The sequence below is a fragment of the Centroberyx affinis genome, unplaced genomic scaffold, assembly GCF_046629955.1.
Source record: "Centroberyx affinis isolate AG114_WGS23_722 - 3 ecotype Tasmania unplaced genomic scaffold, CSIRO-AGI_Caff_v1 ptg005053l_1, whole genome shotgun sequence".
Lineage (NCBI taxonomy): Eukaryota > Metazoa > Chordata > Actinopteri > Beryciformes > Berycidae > Centroberyx > Centroberyx affinis.
In genome coordinates this window covers 45,001-67,606 of record NW_027282493.1, presented here as the reverse complement: position 1 = coordinate 67,606, position 22,606 = coordinate 45,001, and the positions used below count along the sequence as shown (strand labels likewise).

At 40.0% G+C, this 22,606-nt stretch overlaps 1 protein-coding gene across 1 annotated transcript in view; it reads right to left on the bottom strand.

Annotated features, from left to right (window-relative positions):
- Positions 1-2,862: 2,862 nt before the first annotated feature.
- The window catches only part of LOC139666534 (RNA binding protein fox-1 homolog 1-like), a gene marked incomplete at its 3' end in the record, with an annotated part of 23,442 nt that continues 3,698 nt past the window's right edge, over positions 2,863-22,606 (bottom strand). The window contains exons 2-4 of the mRNA XM_071545797.1: positions 20,949-21,245; positions 3,313-3,459; positions 2,863-2,916 (exon numbers count right to left, since the gene is read on the bottom strand). Coding sequence (XP_071401898.1) covers positions 2,863-2,916; positions 3,313-3,459; positions 20,949-21,245 — 498 coding nt within the window. The remainder of the gene's footprint in view (positions 2,917-3,312; positions 3,460-20,948; positions 21,246-22,606) is intronic.

The following is a 22,606-nucleotide window of genomic DNA, read 5'->3' as shown; positions in this document are numbered from 1 at the left end:
AAGTTATTTGTTTAAAATAAAGTAACTTGAATTTGCTACAGACTGTTATTAGTGTGTTATTACTGCTTTGTCTCCTGCTCCACTCTGTGGCTGCGTTATAAAACAGCTTATAATAGTAACCTGCTGATAATGTGACTGCTGTCTTTAATCACCGACAGACTGTCTTTTAAGACATGAATGTGTGTAAATCTCATATTTCCCCTCTCCACACAGTTAATAATAAATGTGTATCATTTCCATTTTGAAAATGACTACTTCTTTGAGCCTAACTAACGTATTGTAATAATTATTTTATGGACTCAGGGTTGGATATCCGACGTACGTTACTCTCGCGTTACATCGTTACCCGCGTTATTGTGCGGGAGGTTACATTGTGTGCACAGAGACATTAGCAAAACAAAATGTCACTGTCAAAAGCAATGAAAAGAAAAGTTGACAGCGAAGGTAGGACGTACAAAGAAGAATGGAAAGAAAAGTATGCATTCATCTTACCTGATTTTATTAACGCCAAACCAGTCTGTCTAATCTGCAACGAAGTTGTTGCAGTTTGCAAGGAATATAATATACGACGGCACCACGACACAAAGCATGGCAAGATCAGAGATTTTCAGTGTCATCTGGCGGGCCAGATACTATTACAGGCGGGCCAGTTTTGGCCCGCGGGCCGCTAGTTGCCGACCACTGAACTAACCCTTAAGTAATATACCCTTATTGTAAAGTGTTACCGATATAAATATATAGCAAAATAGGAATCTTTTTTGGATGTAATTTTTTTAAATACTAAAACTTTTTATGCAAAATGGATAGTGTTTTAGAATGAAAGTCTTCCAGTGTTTTCTCCCATTCAGTGCCTACATCATCCCCATAAATCCAGGCCTTGTGGGTTAATAACATGTGACACAATAACAAATGGCTACTTTTATGGCAGAGGTTTATGATAACTGCATAGAACATAGTTAGACATAAAACAACATCCACTGTGCCGCTCCCATATCGCAAGGTAATAAAGCAAATAGATACCTTTGATGGAGTCATAACAGAGGAAATTAAATCTAGCCTACAAAAAAGATTGGAGGCAAAACGAATTGCCTTATGGCGTGGCATTAGCAATGAGGAAAACACAAGACTAATAATGAGGAAAAACAAGAACACCGGCCAAATTACTCTGAAACACATGCAAAGCAAATGAAGTAGTCTTGTTCTGAAGAGTTGAAAGGAGCTTTAGCGGTTTTATCTGCAAATGTTCGACACCAGCGTCTTTGATAAACGGCAGTGCGGCTCACAACAGGAAGGAATGACAGATAGTGAACGTCTGGTCTAAGTAGGACATTTTAATGTACCAATATTGATCAGCCGTGACTACCTGACTTGCAAAGACAGCCGTTTTAATGGGACAGGCTGGAAAGATACCACTCATTTAACTTTGAACACCAATTTCAACATTTGCATCGATATCCTAATCGTATTGTCCCTCATTAGTGTAGTCAGTTTATCATTGAGTGTATCATTGAGTGTACATACTGTATCTTCTTGTACTACATAAAAACAAGGTAGTATGTAAGAGTAGCTCAAACTTTTTTTGTGAAATGCATTTTGTAACATTTTAAGCACTGAAATACTGTGTTTCCTGGATGCTATGATGAATTGGGAGCAATCAATAAATTCAACTCATCCAATGATGCAACTTTAAACTTGGAAATCTCTCAGAAAAAAGGAGATCTTCACAGCCGCATGATGAGTAAGCAGCTAGCAAGAACGTTAGGTATATAATATGCCCACATACATGGCACCAACCAGGGCATTTTCCTTAATCTTAAATTCTAAATGGTGATGTAATGATGATCTGTATTTAAACGAGCTGAAAGGATCATGGAGCTGACCAGTCTTCCGCCCAGTCCTGGATAGCCTGGGGATAGACTGGGAACCAGGGCTGCCAATTAAATAGGCCTACTCACATGCAATAGTAATTCAACACAAGTGATATTAAAGGAATACACCAAGTTTTTGGGAGATTGTCTCATTGGTCACCCTCCCTGATGAGAACATAGACACCAAAATCATCCATGTGTCTCCAGTAGATTGTTGGCTCTGGTGCTCCATGCTAACACTTTAGTAGTTGAGATAGTAGACCACTAGCATTAGCCAATGTAAGAGGACTGACCTTTTAGTAGTAAAAGGTTGTTGTTAGAGGCTATTTTGTATTCATATTCACTGTGTATTCATCTGCTGTGTAGTGATCTTTAGCTGTTCACAGTCTCCATCGCCCACCACCTTAATTTCCTATGAAAACAGGGAAAGTAATCCCTTCAAAATGGTTATTTTTATTGTTGTTTTTATATCACATTCCATGTAAATTTGACCAATCTCCTACACAAAAATGCCAGACTTGCTTGCATATCATTTAAGATGACTTAGAATTTAGCTTTAGAGCTATTACAGGTGTTCATTTTCTCACTTTCAAAATAATGTGGTCTACTACCACTCAACATAGTGTATGCTTAAATGTTAGCATGGAGCCTGCTATCACTCAACATAGTGTATGCTAAAGTGCTAGCATGGAGCCTGCTATCACTCAACATAGTGTATGCTTAAGTGTTAGCATGGAGCCTGCTATCACTCAATATAGTGTATGCTAAAGCGTTAGCATGAAACCTACTATCACTCAACATAGTGTACGCTAAAGTGTTAGCATGGAACCTGCTATCACAACAGTACAATGTACCAAAAACTCACTGTATTCCTTAAACAGAAACCAGATTACTGATGGATCCTTCTGGACCAGACAGGTTAGAAACAGTGACAAAGGCAAAAAGCAGGATCCATAGGCATGCTCAGTAGAAACAGAAACACCATGTAGGCTACCTTAGAGCCGCGCTCGTTGAAAATGATTTCCACATCTAAGATTTTGCCAAATTGCTGTAAAGAAACAAAAGAGAGAAAAAGCTTTGTATTGCTGTTACATTATGTTACATTCTTATATAGGTTAAATGGCAGCATCATTTCATTTCAAATCAACATGTGTATTGAATTTGATGCATTGTGGTCCTCAACTCAAGAACATACTGAACTACACTGAGTTAACTAAACATTTTAGAGCTGAACCTTTAAAAATAATGTAGGGCTATGGTGCATTTGTTGATATGTTTAAAGTCCTTCATTGAAGACTTAAATATTGTAGCTCATGTCAATAGTGTCACTAGATCTTCTTTTTGTCACCTAAAAATGTTGTTTGTTGTTTTTATGTCTCTGATTTTTTTAAGCATGATTGTAAACTTCTAAATCTTCAGGCATGACAGGGTTTGTCAGACTTACGCCAAACATTTGCCTGAGGTCTGGGTCCCTGAACCTGAAGGGGATGTTGGAGACGTGAAGCCTCTTGGGTTGGGCCTTGCTGTCTGTGCTTTCAGATACAGTCTGTGTTGGTGGCTGGCTGTCCGTCTGGGCGGCATCATCCGTCTGCTGGAAAACACACAGGGAATAAAGGATACAGTTGGAAGACTTGGATGTAGGACCGTACAAACAGTGATCGACATCAGTGAAGTTCACCTTATTGCTACTTTCTAACACGACTTGAAATAGGCAGGAGTTTGACATTGATACAAGCAAATAGTAAACATGTTGTCCCCCACCGGTGATGTAGTTCCACCCTTGGGTCAGTCAGTGATTGCTGAGTGTACTTGACATATGAGTGAAATTGTATAAGCATTTTGGTATGGGACAATAAAAGGACAGATTGACCATATATTTCTGTTGCCTACTCTCCTCAGAATTAGGCTTACAAGTTATATCTTGAAATGTAGTAACTGTCATTGTCCTGTTTTTACTCAATGCAGTACAAAATATAAGAACTAAAATACGCAGTAAATACAATCCGTACATTACACAATGTACACTACAATACAATTTATAATACAATATACAATATAACATACAACATCAGGAGCGTGAGTGTTATGAATCATATAAATGTTTAATGATAAGTGATATATGGTATTGCACAGTAGGTAAGTGGTAATATGATATAAGTAGTCAACACTGAGGCACAGTGGTAGTGCAGTGATGATGCAATAACAGTACAACAGTCCAACAACTGGACAATAACTACAGTGTCTTGTGGTTAGAGGTTTGCCCAAAAATTCTCCATTGACTCTCACTTCAACACATCAACCCAGTCTGATGTCTCCAAGTGTGTAGCGTGTGTAGACTATTATGTTACCTATGATAACTTTAACTGTATTGCTTTACCACTGAGTCCCCATTCATTGTCAATGCCGCCCCCTAGCGGCACAAAGTCAACGTTACAGTGTGACTGACTAACAAACGAACTAACGGACGGAGACCGATCCATAGTCCCCCCTTTGGTGGGGGACAATAACACGATAGAAAGTAAGGGTACAGAGGTCGGGCTGGATGGAATACATTTACCTTCAAGTCAGACGACCTGTGACCTGTGAAGAAGTTAGTTTTCAGCAAAAGTTTCTCTTTTCTATTTAACCATGACCAAAACCTTACCCTAACCTCAACCAAAGAATATTGACTCTAGAGTCAGCTGTCGGATGAAACAGCAAGCTCCATTGCTAGGCCTCTTGCTGCTAACAATCAGTGCAAATGGGGTTTGTCAAAATCTCCAAAACAAAAAAAAAACATTTGTAGGCTCCACAGGGGAGTTGAGAGTAAACATGACACAATTCCGCCATTACGCACACTTACACTAATCAGGAAATCATGGAACTATTTTTCTCTGCCACAGCACAAACTGCTGTTGGGTGAAAGTGCGGACGGTCAGGTTTGGGAGAAAACTATCCACTAACTAGAAATGGTGCTTTTTAGGCTGAGGATATTAATACGTTAATATACCATATTGTTTTCACAGGCCTTTTTGGAGATATTTTGACAAACCATTGTTAACAGCAAGAGGCCTAGCAATGGAGAGAGCTGAGTCAGGAGTCAATATTCTCTGCAGGTCCAAGTACTACAGGTATGTAAGAGGCAAATTATATATAGGTCCAAAATCACCAAACTTATCCTTTAAAGGAATAGTTCACCCAAAAATGAAAATTCTGTCATCATCTCCTCCCCCTCATGCCAGTTGAAACACAGGTGAAGTTTGTCCATATAACACACAGGGAGGTTGCCAGCACAACTCCATAGCAGCCTTCTCCAAAACAACTGAAGTCAGTGGGGACCAGTTCTTCAGAGTTCCAAAAAGACCTACAGTATATTTACACCATCATTTAGTGCAAATCTTAACTACAGCTGATTGATTTGCAACAAATAATGGTGTATAGGTCTTTCTATTCACAGTGTGATTGGCTGTTTTTGTTTTGGAACTCTAAAGAACAGGTCCCCATTGACAGTTGTTTTGGAGAAGGCTGCTACCAAGTTGTGCTGGCAGCCTCCCTGTGTGTTATATGGACTAACAAATTTCACCTGTGTTTCATTCGGCATGAGGGTGAGGAGATGATGACAGAATTTTCATTTTTGGGTGAACTGTTCCTTTAACCTCAACCAAAGTTGTTAACGTAACGAGTAGCTAACCATTCCATGTGACGAACATGTAAATATGTTCAGTGCGTGCTATTGTCACAAAATCCTTTCATGGTGGAGGAACCTCGACATAATGAGTTCACACACATTTCACCACACTTTGTGAGTCTAGGTTTAATCACCAGAAAAAGAAGCATTCCAAAACACTATGAATCCAACCGTTTTGTAAACAGATGTCTAAAACAGCTGTAGACTCGATGACAATTACATTTAATGGTAATCGTGAGTTTTGCTTTCATATAAAACTGCCTACTGCCTTTGTAGGATTAGATGTCATTTTTGTTGGGCATTCAGATTTGGAAAACACAGTTTTTTTTAATGTAAATACAAACCATTTAGCTGTAAATGGGAACGTGTGTACTGTTCATATGCATATTTTCTTGTGAAAGTTATCTATCAAATGTGTAGCTGAAAAATAACAAATTTGCCATTTTTGATGAATCAACTGACAATATTTTATCTGATGATATTTCATCACATCCTGTATTTGATTTCAAAAATGATATGACATAATACATTTTAACAGCTATTTTCTCCTGCATTCTTTAAAATAGCATTTAGAAGTAAAGATGTAATTGGTGTCCCTCCGTTTTAGTGCATTTAGTGTAAAGATCTGGATATTTTAGCCCGGGGGACCACTAATATATATCTTTTATTTATCCTTTTCATTCCATATGTTGTGCTAATTATTCTGTTTTCATTGTGAAGCACAAGCTGTTTTTGATAAGTGCTGTATAAATTATTATTACATACATTACATGCCTGCACACATCCTAACATGCCCACATTTCAAAATAAAATGCATAAGAAGTTCAATCCATCTCAGAGGCCAATTAAAATGGTCTTCATCTCTGTCTCTTTCCACTGCAAGCACACACAGAAACACACACACACGTGCACACACACACAGAGTGAGAGAGAGAGAGAGAGAGAGAGAGAGAGAGAGAGAGAGAACCAAACTCATTACAGTTCCCATTGGACCCCATTTCTGTTTGATTCAGCAGAAACTGCAGCAGGACAGAGAGAGAGAAAGAGAGACACAAGAGTGAGAGAGAGCAGCTTATGACACTTCAAGCGATTTTGCATGTACACTACACACACACACACACACAAGAGAGAGAGAGGGGGAGAGAGAGAGAGAGCCAAACTCATTACAGTTCCCATTGGACCCCATTTCTGTTTGATTCAGCAGAAACTACAGCAGGACATAGAAAGAGAGACAGAGAAGAGAGAGAGAGACAAAGAGACAAACGAGAGAGAGAGAGAGCAGCTTATGATTTTGCATGTTCAATTCAATGAGCTTTATAGAAATCATGCACACATATTACCAAAGCATAGATTCAAACATAAATGAAATAGAAATAAAGTAAAATGAAATAAAATAAACTTCAATTTAAATTCAAACTTAAACTTAAATGAAAACAATAGATTCTTCACATAAAATATTTCTGGATGATACCAGTGATGATTATAAGAATTATGATAACTTGTAATACATGTGCTTACTAGGCAAAATTAAAAGAAGGGATTACAGTTGTTAGATTATGGCATGACCTTACATACTGAGCACGGAGTTCTATTGTTTCAAGATTTTGTCCAAGAAGAATACACATTGTTTCATTGATACTTAAATCGTGAAACGTCTCTATTTTTTTCAGAGATATTTGAAAAGTATGTTTCTGAGAAGAAGAGAGAGAAGTTTACAATACAATTTAACTTTATATGTGCCTGTTTGTTGTGTTTTGGTATGTTTTTGTGGTGTAATCTGCCCCCGTTTGTATTTTTATATGAAACCTTTTTTTTTTTTTAATTTAATCTCAATTTGCTGCCCATCTTGACCAGGACTCCCTGGCAGAAGAGATATTGTATCTCAGTGGGACCTTCCTGGTTAAATAAAAGATAAATAAAAGAAAAAAGTAAATTAAAAAAACAGCACAGAGATATGTACAAGTCCACAAGTGATTATGTTGTTTCCACAAACAATACCTTGTGTCACTTTGGGTAAGCTCAGTTAAATCCATTATGATTACATTTTTTTAATCAATTAGCCAACATAAATTTATACATGAAATTCCTCAACACAGTATGAAAGGTGGGAACATTGCTAGTCACAAACATATGACTTGCACTTGTCCATCTTGGGAGCTTAAGCGAGATTCTGAATGCATCGTTAAATGCCACCTGAAGCGTTCTCATTTTTGCTTTACTATAACTGCACCACAGGTGGGCTGTATAGAGTGGAGTACAGTTGGCTTTAAAAAGAGGAAGTGTTTCTCCTGAGTCACAGTGTAGGCTACACACTCTTTCTTCTCTTGGCAGCCAGGTTCTCCTCTGTCTGCTTGTCTCGATGGCTAGCTGCTCCTCACTGTACATTGTCAATAGCTTCCTTTGTCTGGGCTCTTTGATTCTGAGCAGATACGAAAACTGTCATTTTGGAAGCATTTTGTTTTGTGTATAAGTTTGATTTCTTTTTTGCCGATAGTCATAATAATCTCCTTGTGTTTTTATGCCTCCGCGCGGGCGACAGCCGTGGCCGGAGGCATTATGTTTTTGGGTTGTTGTACGCAATATCTCAGGAACGCCTGGAGGGAATTTCTTCAAATTTGGCACAAACGTCCACTTAGACTCAAGGATGAACTGATTAGATTTTGGTGGTCAAAGGTCAAGGTCACTGTGACCGTTTTTGGCCCTAACTCAAGAATTCATACGCTAATTATGACAAAATTTCACACAAATGTCTAACAGGATAAAATGATGAAGTGATGACATTTTTATATCCAAAAGTTCAAAGGTCAACTTCACTGTGACATCATATTGTTTTGCTTGCCTACAGTGGCAAGCAAAACAATATGATGTCACAGTGAAGTTGAGAAAACGATCTTGGGTCATTCTACAAAAACGGTGGAAGTGCTGTCACTTAATTTTGCAGACCCCAAAATCCTTTAAGTTGACCTAATAATCAAATTAATTATATATGTTCAATAAATAAAGACTGTCCTTGCAATGATAAAACAAAGTTTATTGGCGGAGGCATACAACCGTGAGGTGGTTATGTCTAGTTTCTAGTTGTTTGAATGTTGTCAGTGGTGATTGTGGTTAAGTTTAGTACCAATGCGGTACTGTGGTAATACTCTGGGCCGCTGTGTGCCAGGTGGGTCCAGAACTTGGCTGCTCTTTTCTCTACAAGCATACTAGAGGGAATCTCCCAAGCTCTGCTCTACAAGCCAAGTTTGGACTATTTCTGTGCTCATCTAATAAGATTTTTTTTTTTTTTTTTTGCAGAATTCCAAATGTGGCATTTCAGTCGTGCTTTTGTCCCAGGCTTCATAGCTCCAGATTTCACTACCATAAAGAGCCATTGGTTTAATATCTGAATCAAGTTGATCAAGAGTTGTTCCACCAAAATTTGCTCTAGTGAAGAGTGGGACTATATAAAACTCTAAATACGCTCTACCTGTCATATGTATATTTCAGTTTCTAAATGTACTGGTACTGTCAATCTAATTATTTGAATTACTGCAAGGGATCCTATTATTTTTATTTTGTCTTTTTATTTTTATGTACTTTTTTTTACTATCTTTCTTTTCTTTTTTTTCCCTTTTCTTTTTTTGTGAGGATATATTGTCATGTCATCATATTGTCATGTATGTTATGGGTATTATTTGCCTGTAATAAAAAAATAAATAAATATATTAAAAAAAAGAGTTGTTCCACCAAGTTTGAATTGATACCTATTTTCCCGAGACGGTGATTTTTTTCTGAAAGATCATGATTTTGATTGCCCAATTCGTGGTTCTCCAGAAGGGCCAGGCTGTGATGCAGTCCTTGGTGTGGGATCAGTTGATTGCCTACAGGAGATATTTCATTTCTCTGCCCTCCAGCGTTACTCTAGGAGACATTGATTACTCTAGAGTTGTAGCTAATTCATCAATATGAATATTAAATAATGTTGGGCTAAGCGTGCAACCTTGCCATACTCCCTTGCTTGTTAGAAGTGTTGTGTTCTCTTTTTTTTTGTTAACTTTGACACATTTGTTTTCATTATACATCCCCTAAATGCTGTCATAAGCCTTTCCAACCAATCCACTATGAAGGAGGCTGCAAACAAAGAGTCAAAGACTTTCTTTCTGTGCTCAGGGACGAATCCAATTTGACAATTAGACAAGATTTTGTTTTCTTTTAGGTGTATTCTGGCATCGATAATGCTACAGAACAGCTTCCCCAAGGTTGCTGCTTACTGTGATGCCTCTGTAGTTATCTCGGTTAAATTTGTCTCCGTTCCACTCCAGCCTATCAACACGTGTACATGCCCACACACACACACACACATACACACACTCTGTTCCTCTTCTCATCAACCCGGACCAACCCCCAAACTCCTTCCTCTGCCTCGCTCTTCACGCCTAGTGTCTTGCTTTTTTTTTTTTTTTTTTTTAAATCGCACAGTAGGCAGAGAGAAGCTCAAACTGGGTGCAGAAGTCTATTTGGTTTCATTTGGACTACTTACACTGCAGCTCATTTGTGTGCAAAAACCACTAGACTCTATGCAAAAAACTTATGTAATAGCATGTAGCCTATTTTCATTTTCATTTTATCGTTATCTTTGATTTATTTTTTTGAAGCTGGAGTTATGAATAGTTGCCCATGTCAATGAAGCCAGTGTTATATCCCACTACTATAATTGGAGAGCAGTTTGTGTGTTTGTGTGTCCCACCATGGAGGACAGGAGAGGAGAAGAGAAGAGGAGAGGAGACAAGGAGAGGAGAGGAGAGGGGAGAGGAGAGAGAAGAGGAGACAAGGAGAGGAGAGGGGAGAGGAGAGAGAAGAGGAGACAAGGAGAGGAGAGGGGAGAGGAGAGGAGACAAGCAGAGGAGATGAGAGGAGGAGAGAGGAGAGGAGACAAGGAGAGGAGAGAGGAGAGGAGAGGAGACAAGGAGAGGAGGAGAGGAGACAAGGAGAGGAGAGAGGAGACAAGGAGAGGAGAGGGGAGAGGAGAGGAGACAAGGAGAGGAAGAGAGAGGAGAGGAGACAAGGAAAGGAGACAAGGAGAGGAGGAGAGAAGAGGAGACAAGGAGAGGAGAGAGGAGAGGAGAGGGGAGGAGAGGAGATAAGGAGAGGAGGGAGGAAAGGAGAGAGGAGATAAGAGGAGACAAGGAGAGGAGAGGAGGAGAGAAGAGACAAGGAGAGGAGGAGAGGGGAGAGGAGACAAGGAGAGGAGGAGAGGAGAGGATAGAGGAGACAAGGAGAGGAGAGGAGGAGGTTATAAATTCTAATTGCAAATAAATAAGGAGTTGTAAAAAGTTGTGGTGTCTGCACAATGAAATATTGTTTGCGTTCTACAGTGGATTTCTCCCTGTATGATTGTTGAACGTCCGTGCAAAAAGAAAGACAGGCTCTAGAAAGAAGCCCTGGCTCTTTGATTCTGAGGGACTGACACCAAAACCTGACCAGTGCTTCTGCATTATTTTTCCTTTAAAAGAGAAAGCGTCTGGGTATGTTCTGTCTGATTCATTGCATGTGTGTGTGTGTACACTCGGGGCAAAACTGTGACCAGATGACTACTTGCTTGGGCCTACGCTTGATGCATTTAATGTTAGAAAGGCTGCAGAAATCACAATGTTTCATCAGAATTCATCTTTTTACGTCTGAATTATTTGGACTGTATAGAGCAGGGAGAAGCAGAGTTAATGGTCAATGCAGAAGTCAGTTCTCAAACTCCCGTTGTGAGTACATGGTATCGGACCTCAGCCCCCCTGATCCATGGAGCCCATGCATTATGAAAAATCATAAATCACACGAGGAAATTTCCGAAACGCCAAGAGGAAAAGGAGCTTGAACTGGAAAGAGTTAAACTATGCAAAGACACACACACACATATAGTAGATGCGCACACGGACACACACACATACACACACTCTCTCTCACTCACACACACACACACACACAGTGCCAGCAGTAGTCTGTGTTTGTCCTTTAGCTCTCAGTGTGAGTGAGATCAATGGCTGGTAAACACAAGAGAGTCTCCTGTTACGCTGCGCGTGTGTGTGTGTGTGTGTGTGTGTGTGTGTGTGTGTGTCTTCAAACACTGTAGAAACAGAGTGCATCTCTCTTTCTCTCTGCCTGGCTCTACAATGACCTACTCCAGTGTAATAACACCTGTATATTAAATAATGGAAAAGTCTTCCAAGTACACAGTAATACTCTGTAAGTATGTAAAGATATATTGTACTTACAAAGTGCAACAGCACAACATAATGACAGAGTGTACATGTTTGTGTGTTGATGCTTAGAATATACAGTATGTGCAGTATTAGTACAAACACAAGGTTGGATATAGTAATAGTAACATGAATATATTGAGTAGATTGTAGTGATATACTGCAAAATGTAAACTTTTTATGTTAAGATTACTAGGAAACAATTTTGAGCATTTTCTACTTAAATTCTCTATCGATATTTAGTTATGCCAGCTGACTTTTTCCTCAAACAACTTAATAAGCCAACCGTAAACATGTTTTCCATCTCAGGAAAGTAGTTCCGTAGCACTGAAAATAGTCCCCGGCGTAATGAAGAATTTGTTCCCATTTGAATCTGATTTGGTAATAACTACAACAACCTGACTTTTCATGATAACAGTTAGCGATTTTTAAAATGTAAACTATGTCTTTGTGAGCTGTATTTAAAGGTTTTTAGCTTACAATTGGAGCCAATGACTTCCGGGTTGACGGCTAAAAACGGAACGTGGGAAGTCAGAAAGTAACGGGAGTACAGCAAACACATTGTTGATTTTGTTATTTTCATAGGATTGTTGACGGTAAGCAAGCATTAGCCTTTAAAAGGTAATAAAATAAAAACAAATGTACCTTATTTCTTCTAATAGTGGCCGGTAGTCAATTAAAAGCCGGGTCTCCGATAATGGCCGGGGCCGTGGTCGACACGAACAAATAAAGGCCGGCCCCAAATACAGGCCGGGGAAAAAACAAAGGAAAAAACAACGGTGGATACCGTAAACTCCTGGTGCCTGTTATATAATGTAACTGTAGTTTGTAGTAATGTACAAGTGCCACAAGATGGCAGTATGCCACAAGACGCTCGCCCGGCGGAAGTCTCTGGAGTGTGCCGTCTGTTGATTACCGTAATTATCGGGAATGCATTGCGGTAACAAAAAAAAACGGCTACCTAACGAACCCCAACAGAAGCAGATCAGAAAACAAGGAGGCTTCGTACTAAAATATGAGCAAATATACTTATCAAACAGAGGGAATCAGAAATAAAGGCCTGTCTCTAATATAAGCCTGCTTCCAATAAAGGCCTGGTACCCTCTGCAGCTGAGGTAAATATAGGCCCGGGCCAATATTAGAGTAACTCAACCTTTGTACTCACCCATTCATATACTGTCTTCTACTAAGAACAGGGTGACATCTCACTGCTTCAACACAGAGGCAGTTCATGTGTCAAACTCGCCGGGAACGCCCATCTGTAAGGTCAATTGTCGTCAATGACTTTAAAGTTACTTAAAATGAACCATAAAAGAAGTAGGGCTGATTTGATTGTTTTAGTGTGAATATGAAGCGATCATTTTGAGTTATATTACCTATTACCTGCCGATGTCAATGCCATTTGTTCACACAATTCCTGACACAAATAGGAGACGTCGGAGCCAACAAAAAAAAAATCCCCACATATCCGACTTGTAATTACCGCAGGGAGGCTGACATGGATGGTTTTTCCCAGTCGGCGGCTCGTATTTATGATAAATCTGATATGACATGAACGTGGCATTAGTTTTGGGGTTTTCTAGGGGGGCCTTTCTTTTCCAAGCTCGCTCGATGAAATGAAGAGTGGAAATGTATTGACCATGGAAAACGCTGCCATACCCTGCCTTTAGTCCGCTGGATCACCTACTTACAATAAAGAGAATATTTTCCATTCCTCCCTTGCTCTCTTACTTTCTCTCTCTCTCTCTCTCTCTCTCTCTCTCGCTCTCTCTCTCTCTCTTGCTTTCAAACAATTCTGGGCTCCTGGCCAGCTAAAAATACAGCCTTGGTGTATGTGTGTGTGTGTGTGTGTGAGAGAGAGAGAGAGTGTGTGAGAGAAGAGAGAGAGAGCTTGAAGGGAAAACAGCATAAGGCCAGCAGGCTGTGAGTCCGCCACACACGCATAGGTATATACAGACACATATGGACGGGAATGCACACACACACACACGCACACACACACACACACACACACACAGAGCAGCGACTGCCATCTGTGCAGCACTCCTCATCCGCCCACGCTTCAAACAAAGAAAATAAAACAAACAAACGGAGAGAGACAAAGCATCCTCATCTCGTCCCTTTTGGCATCGGCAGCTGATATCTGAAGCGGGGCCAGTGCTGAATGCGGAGTGTGTTCCGACATATTGGAGATATCAAACAGAGATGACGGCTAACACCACCTTCTCACGGTGGGAGAAGAGACGACAATGCGATGAAATCCGTATAAGCAATGCAGTGAGGATGCTAGTTGATTAAAAAGGATCTATTTTCAATAAAAGTAATGAATGATAAAGTAAAGGCAGGCTGATTCTGTGGTGCTGCGGTAAATGATGGGGGCCGGTTCCAGTTGTGCTGCGGGGGGGGGGGGGGGCTTGGCAAACCCGAAAGGAAACAGCCCACTGACAATTTGCCTTATTTCACTTGGCAGCCATGTTTGATTCATGTCATGCTCCCGGTGGGAAACCTTACCTGGAAGACAGTGGAGCAGATGGGAACAGAGGCAACTACTCAAAATATTAGTATATATTTAAAATTAAAAAAAAGAAGAAAAAAAGAAATGGTGAAAAGATGAGCAGCAGCTGGAGAAAGTTCACATCGGCTCCACGGCAGCTACTTCATGTTGTGTTGTATGTTTTCAGTGCCGTTTGTTTGTTTGTTTGTTTGTTTGTTTGTTTGTCTGTTAGCAGGATTACGGAAAAACTACTGGCCCAATTTTCATGAAACTTCGTGGAAGGGTGTAGCATGGGCCAAGGAAGAACCCATTAAATTCGAGTGCCCTTCTAGTTATTATTATATTTATCTCCAAACTAGGGCTACCTAACTGTATAAGTTGCAGTTGACAACTAGTTTTAACAGTAGCAGTTTTAAACAGTTAAAGTCACCGAAACACTAGTGTTAGCTAGCAGACACAGCTAGCATAAACAGTTACAGCTAGCCTGCTGTACAAGTGCAAAACCCTATTCAGTTTCTATGGGCAAAACAATAAATCAACATTTTCTGATGTTGCTTTTTCTGTGTTCTAATCATTTATGTGAAACGTATATGGTGTCAATAATTTGTCGTTGCCTTTTCACAGTGGTGGAAAGTAACTAAGTACATTTACTCAAGTACTGTACTTAAGTACATTTTTGAGGTACTTGTATTTTACTTGAGTATTTCCATTTTATGCTACTTTGTACTTCTACTCCACTACATTTTAGAGGGAAATATTGTACTTTTTACTCCATTACATTATTTCACATCTGTAGTTACTAGTTACTTTTCAGATCAATATTTTATATTTAAAACATTTGATCATCTTTATAAAATAACTATAACTATAACTATATCTATTGTTATAGATTAGACTACCCAAAAGTATAGCTAAATTGTTAAGATTAGCTTCACGTTGACAACTTTAAAATGCTGCTTACATGTACATGTATGTCAATAAATCAGTATTAATATTCCAATAATTTATGAAAAATATAACTCTCTAAATGGGGCCAGTTTGCATAATGAGTACATTTACTTTGATACTCGAAGTACATTTTGCTGCCAATACTTATGTACTTTTACTTAAGTAAGATTTTGACTGCAGGACTTTTACATTGTTGTATTGCTACTTTTACTTCAGTAAAAGATCTCAGTACTTCTTCCACCACTGCTTTTTCATGATGTCAAACAACAGCAGGATCATAAAATGTTTTCTTCTTGAAGTCTCAAAATGCTAGCATGACTGCTCTCTTGAACGGAAGTTTGCACTGAACTTTGCTAGCTTGTTCGCATTTTGTGACTTCCAGAAAAAACATTTTCATGATAATGCAGTTCTTTGATAACCGTGAAAAGGTAACAACACATTATTAACACCATATACATTTCACATAAATGACCAGAATACGGAAAAGGCCATATCACTTGTACTGCACTTTGTGGGCCCTGTTGAGATATCACACCATTCTTATCTAGAGGGTGACTAGACTATTCCAAACATTACTTACATTCGCCTCTGTTTATATCTGCTTTGCTGTCGTCTAGGTAGGGTTTGCCAGCCCGAGTAAGACATAAACCAAATATGGCATATGGAATAACGCGAATTAGAGCCACACACCAATAACTGTTTAGTTCAATGCATGCTAAATGAGATAAAAGCACTTTGATGATTTTCTGATTTACCTTCCTTCAAAGGATGGTAAAGCTTTTGAGGCTGTACCATCTGCTGAAATCATGCACACCTCAAGAAGTTCAAATATTTGACACGATATGTATTATTTTTCTTTTTGAATCGATTTGAATGAAGAGGATCAGGGCCACATGTGAAAAATGTATTTGAGGTCTGAGTTTAAAGTCAGAATTCTGAGATTAAAGCCTAAAAGTAACTAAATAAATGTCAGTTTTGGCACTCTATATCTCTGACACAATAGTGATTTAGCCTATATTCAGTTCATGAAAGCTTTTACATTTGCTCCAGTTTGTTTGGAATATATAGAAGAACTGGGTAGTTAGCATGAGCAGTGATAGCCACCATGACTGAACAAAGAAAAGAGCGCCACCTACAGACACTTCATCAACAGAAAGTCCAAGGAAGAAGACGTCACAGGACCGCCCACATTGTGTGATTGACAGGTGATCTCCGGGAAGTGCAGTGCACCAAAGACAAAATAAAATAGACAAAATAAAAAAATGCATTGTAATACTAGAGAAGGCAGAAATACACAGATCTATGGAGAAGTTAAGTCACCAACCTAAAGTCATTTTCTCACTACCTTCTACTGTCCTCTCTCTCTCTCTCTCACTCTCTCTCTCTCTCTCTCCCTCTCTCTCTCTCTCTCTGTCTCGGCCAGAAGGCTTTAGCCTCAAAACATTAGTAATATATGCATGGATAGAAATATAATACAATATACATACTGTATGATATACAAATATACATACACATACATAAAGTAGGGTATATTGTGGGTATTTAAAAATCGGCCCATTCTTTCTCTCTCTCTCTCTCTCTCTGTATCTTGCTCTCACTTACACACATACACATACACACACACACACACACAGAGACAGAGTGGGGCTCTCAGAGAGGGGAGAGGGGGCTGACGTCGCTCTATAAACACCCCGGCCAGATGAGGTAATCCTCCCTGGACGCCCCTTGCATACACACTCACACTATAGAGAGAGAGAGAGAGAGAAAGGGGGAGAGAGACAGAGGGAGAGGGGGAGAGAGACAGAGAGACAGGGAGAGAGATGGGGAGAGACGTGGACTTCCACTGCCAGCAAGAAACATTATGCAAAGACATCCTCCAGTTCCATTGACAACAATTTTTTCTTTTTTTTTTTCTTTCTTTTTTTTTTTTTTTACAAATAAAGCCATGGAGCATGTCGGTATGAGAAAGACAAACACGGAGAGACACAGAGCGAGAGAGAGAGGGTAGACGTGGCTAAAAAAGAGGAGAAGAAAAGTGAGAAATAAAACGGCAAGAAAGGAGGTTTGATGACGAGGGGGGAAAGGAGTGAAGCAGCCAGACAGACGAGGGGGGGGCGGGGGGCGGGGGGTGGCGGTGGAGGAGAAGTGATGAGGTTTCCAGATGTATGCCTCATTTTGCTGCCCACACTTTTTCTTCCTCGCTCCCCTTCTCCAGCGGAATGACTTAGAGGAACTGTCACGCCGCGCTCCATTCATTTTCACCAGCGCTTAGACCGGACCCATATTCAGGCAAAGGAGAAGTAGGAAAACAGCTTTGTGAAACTTTTGAAAGGTCGAGTCAGAGCTTGGAACGGTTTGCTTTCCAAATGCAAGTCGCTGCAAGATGACTGATCATATGTTTGAAATTGTAAATAACATAATAGATGAAACATAATACTCGGCTGGTGGGAGGAAATACAGCAATTTGAATTGAAGCCACTACATTAGTCTTCTGGTTACTTCTGGGTTGTTTTGCATAAATTTGTAGTTAAATGATTTACTAAAATATACAAATTGTAATTTGAACTCTTGTGTCAATACAAGGGGTTTTCACACTTTCTCATTGCACAGCCCTCACATAGACACTGACCTCTCACCCAAGAAGAAAAACTACACTATGTACTTGGAGAAGATGAAAAAACTGCAATTTTTCTGCTAAATTTGTAACTGCTTGACACATGACTAGAGAAATATGTGAAATCAAAAAAGACATCACGTCACATACCCTATCGTTAATGAATATCATTTTGTATCTTCTAATTGTATGTGTACAATATGTGTATGTTTATGTGTATATGCATATGTGTGTGTACAGACTGATGCTTTTAGTTCCAAATTGTTCACATTTGTGTGTAGGTATTATAATAATTAGTAATTGTATGTGCATTAGTGTAAAAGTAACTATGGAACGCTGATTGTTTTTTGTAGTTATTCCCCAATATTCAGTTTAAAAACACTCTGATATGTTGTATTATTTACGCTATCATCTTGTCTTACATTTTCTTGTATTTGTCGTTTTGTTGTTATGCTTTGGCAATATATACACATGTATGTCATGCCAATAAAGCTCATTGAATTTAATTGAATAATTGACACACAATAAACCATGGACCCCAATTTGATCAGATTTAGTCCCAGGGGCCCATATGAAGATTTTAGTTGTTGTTGATTAGTATTGAATTGTAGAAGTGTCTACACTGTACCATGGTGAGAGAGAAACCTATGTTTATCTATGAATCTATGTTTATGCCATTGTAATGGATTATGTAATTGGGATAACATCCTCTGGAACCACTTCAAGGACCTCTGGGACCCTAGGACCCACTTCTCTACAACCTGTATCAACTGTTATTTCATGTTCTGTAAAAAATATGTTTATTTCTCGCAACCATCTCCCAATCTAGATGCCTTTTTCCCTTCAGACACGTTTCTGAATCACCTTTTCTTCTCAGAATGCTGTAAAGTTACTATTTTTGTAATCAGACTACTACAGCCACTGCTCCTCCTAGCCCTGCAGTTCTCAATGTAGCCTCACCAATGAATACTGCATATATTGAATGAATGTTGGACCTAGTTTGAGCCAGCCAACAAAGAACTATAAAACTAAGCATTTTTGTGCAGTGCCGAGGGAGAACATTATTGCTATGCAAAATAATACCCAACTTTATGACACATAAGGCCAATGGCATCATAAATATTTATGAAAATGAACTGAGTGATAAATCTAGGGAACAAATGACTACCACAGGATGTTTGTCGCCTATGAGGGTGCGCTCGTATAAGCGGCATTAAAAATCATATGAATTCTATTAAAACAATGACTCAAAAAAAAAAACGGCCCCAGAGATCAGTGGCAAAAGTCTCTGGGGAGCTGGAGAGTGATAATCAGATAACACTCTGCTCAAAATAGTCCATTCGCTTCTTGTCCTGTTTCTGTACAACTGAACAAAGACACAATCATGGAGGAGAGTGGATATTCAACTGTAATGACTTATATATATAATATGACTGTATATGATGTACTATGGTATATGACACTGTATGTAAAGTCCTCTGAGACATGCTTGTGATAAAGGCTATGTAAATAAACTTGATTTCACACCATTTGCCCATGCAACACAACTTTAGAGGACGTTTGTACCAAGTACATTCGGAGCAGTTTATTGGAACTCCTATCGTTCCTTTGGCCAGGTGAGAACAATGCCATTTGAACTCAGGTGGCACCAAATAACCGCATCAAGACCCCTGAAATGTGATCCCCAGTCCAATTCCACGAGAACTGAGACCTCTAACTAATCCTCAAGCTGCAGCGCGGTTCGTTAGGAGTGAGAGCGTAATACAATCCAACTACACGAAAGGACAAGGTTTCATGGGTATAAGGAGACGGGTGTTGACATCTGATAGCCAGCAGTTCTTAATGCCTGGAAAGCCTGGCATAACAAATGAACCGAGGGCAAACCGCAGTCTGGACTGATCCTCATATTCAGCCATTTCTTCATGTGTAACTGGTATGAAAACCCATATAAGGTGAATTACAGCAAAGAGCAAAGACAAGTCTATCGTGCTTATCTTAAGTTACAAGGACTGGAATCAGATTTGCTTTGATAAAAACCTGGGTGCTGGCCTACAAGGCTAGGAAGGGATCCACAACCCCATGGTTTTAAGCCGTGGTTCAGCCCTACACCCCCATACCTCCAGACCATGGTCCAGCTCTACACCCCCATACCTCCAGGCCATGGTCCAGCTCTACGCCCCCATACCTCCAGACCATGGTCTAGTCCTACACCTCCAAACATCCAGACCATGGTCCAGCCCTACACCACCATACCTACAGACCTCCAGACCATGGTCCAGTCCTACACCCCCAAACCTCCAGACCATGGTCCAGTCCTACACCACCATACCTCCAGACCATTGTCCAGTCCTACATCCCCATACCTCCAGACCATGGTCCAGTGCTACTCCCCCAAACCTCCAGATCATGGTCCAACCCTACATGCTTTCCCTGCATGGCCATCTCTCCACCTGATCTCCACTCATTCGTTACTACTTTTCTGTGATAACAAATAACCTAATGCTTTTGTTTTTCAATTCATGTAATCAGTTATTAGTTACTTGAACGGTTACATTTTTAGTTTTAATTTAGAAAAAAAATTAAATGGAGGCTCGCAGGCTACGACTAGCTTTCAGAATGGACAAACTTCACAACAAACATTCACATTACTTTGAACTGATTGACAGACATGATCTGTGATCTTACTAGTTTACCCTATATCAGTGGAAACCAAATGAATGAATGCTACCTTGCCTTTCAGAGGGTTGATTTTTTCTTTAGATAACAGTAGATTTTGTACTCAGTTATGATTTCTATACAGTAAAGGCATGTTTTTAAGTGGGTCACTTTAAAGTTACTTTTAAGAAAGACTAAATCAAGTAACTAGTTACTATTTACGGCAAGTAATGAAGTCAAGTAACTACTTAGTTTCAAAAGTAACTTTGCTTAGCAAAATCCCATCACACCATGGTCATGGAAAAGTTCCAATCTCATTGCAAGAATCAAATATCTAACAGCTTCTCAGTACTTTCCAATAAGATTTGAAATGGATAATAATACACTTCAAGCACACATAAGCACAGGTATTACTCTCTGAAACCCAGCCATCCACAACTTCAACACTCTGTCATCTCCCATGATGCCTTACTGTGGCTGTGCCGGCGACTGTCTGACCACCGGAGTCGGACCCGCTCGGCTCGCTGTGGCTCTGGGAGGGGGGGTACATGTTGAGCGGGTGCTCGCTGACGGGTGCCTGGACCCCGGTGTAGTCCTGCGGCGCCGGGTGCTGGTGTGGATGTGGATGCGGGTGGGGGTGTGGATGCGGGTGGGGGTGTGAGGCGGTGAACTCAGCCGGGATGCCGTTCTGGGGAGCGGGCGCGAACTGGGCCGACGGGTACGCCTGGGCCATGGATGGGTCCGGGGGGGCCGGTGCGTCCTGGTTACCCTGTATGGACAAACCCAGAGAGACCAACACTTGTTAGTTTAAAGGACAATTCCAACGTGCTTTCATGAAAGAATTATTTTAGAATAACAAGTAAGGCGCTCAAATGAATGAATACACTTCATTCAGCTATTATCCATCACATCAACATCACTATCAACCCCAACACACACACACACACACACACACAGTATAGAGTATCTGCTCCACATGGAGGAAATGTACTTGAAGAGCTGTTCTGTTTGATAAGAACCAATTTATCCATCATTGAGACAGTAGGATTATCCACTTCAGCATAGAGGGGACTCTGCACCATACACACACACACTCACACACACACACACACACACAGAAAAAAAGTGGAAAACACTCTAGGTGTCTGACTGAATTTAACACAGCATCTATGCGATAACGCTCCCTAGCACTTTAGCATGACAAGCTGTTAATGTATACAGTATTAACACAGAGCTAAATTCTTGCATGCCAAAATATACTGTATCTCACTTGTTACACACGTTTGCTTGATATGTATTTGCAGTCTGCTCTGTGACACAACAGAAACAGCAAAGAAACCAGTAGGGCTGGGCCCATCGCCTCATAGTCAGAATTGGATCCGTTTCTGTAAATAAGCCCCAATACTCGACCCACTTTCTGTTTAGTTTGCGGTAACTCCAGTTTATGCAGCTGGAAACCTCCGGTTGATCCGCCATGTTTTTTGTTTACAAGAGCGTCAGAGTAAGTCCCGCTTCTCCATTGATTTGATTGGACAATAGGCGTAAAACCGACAGTGATGTATGGATGTGATTGCTTTAAATGATAGAATATAATTGTATATTGTTTTGGTGGATTTAGGCTCTAAGTATAGGCCTATAATAAGCACCAGACATGCTACACTGTATTGATCGGCTGTCTTTGAGTTGGTTACACCTCTGTTATATTCATCTGGACAAAGAAATTAAGCATCAGCGATACGGATGGCCGTTTCTACTCAACCAAGTCACACGTAAATCGAGCTGTGTCTGTCTTTTGCCTAATCATGACTATTTGTAATTCTGATTGTGCTCTGTGACACAATAGACACAGTAAAGAAACCAGTCTAACCAGTGACACTAAAGAAACAGAGAAACCAGCTGAAACAGTTGAGGAACATGCTGATCTGTGACAGCATGGGAAATGGTAAAGAAGCAGTTCAGGAACATACAGATCTGTGAAATAACAGAAACTGCATAGGAAGTAATAAAACAGCTTTTCAATATGCTGATCTGCCATAATCCCTGCTGTGCTTTTGATTTGACTGCGTTTGTATGGAATACCCTGGAATTTAAGAGTAATGTCCACAGTGCACTAGCAGAAGCATTTGAGTC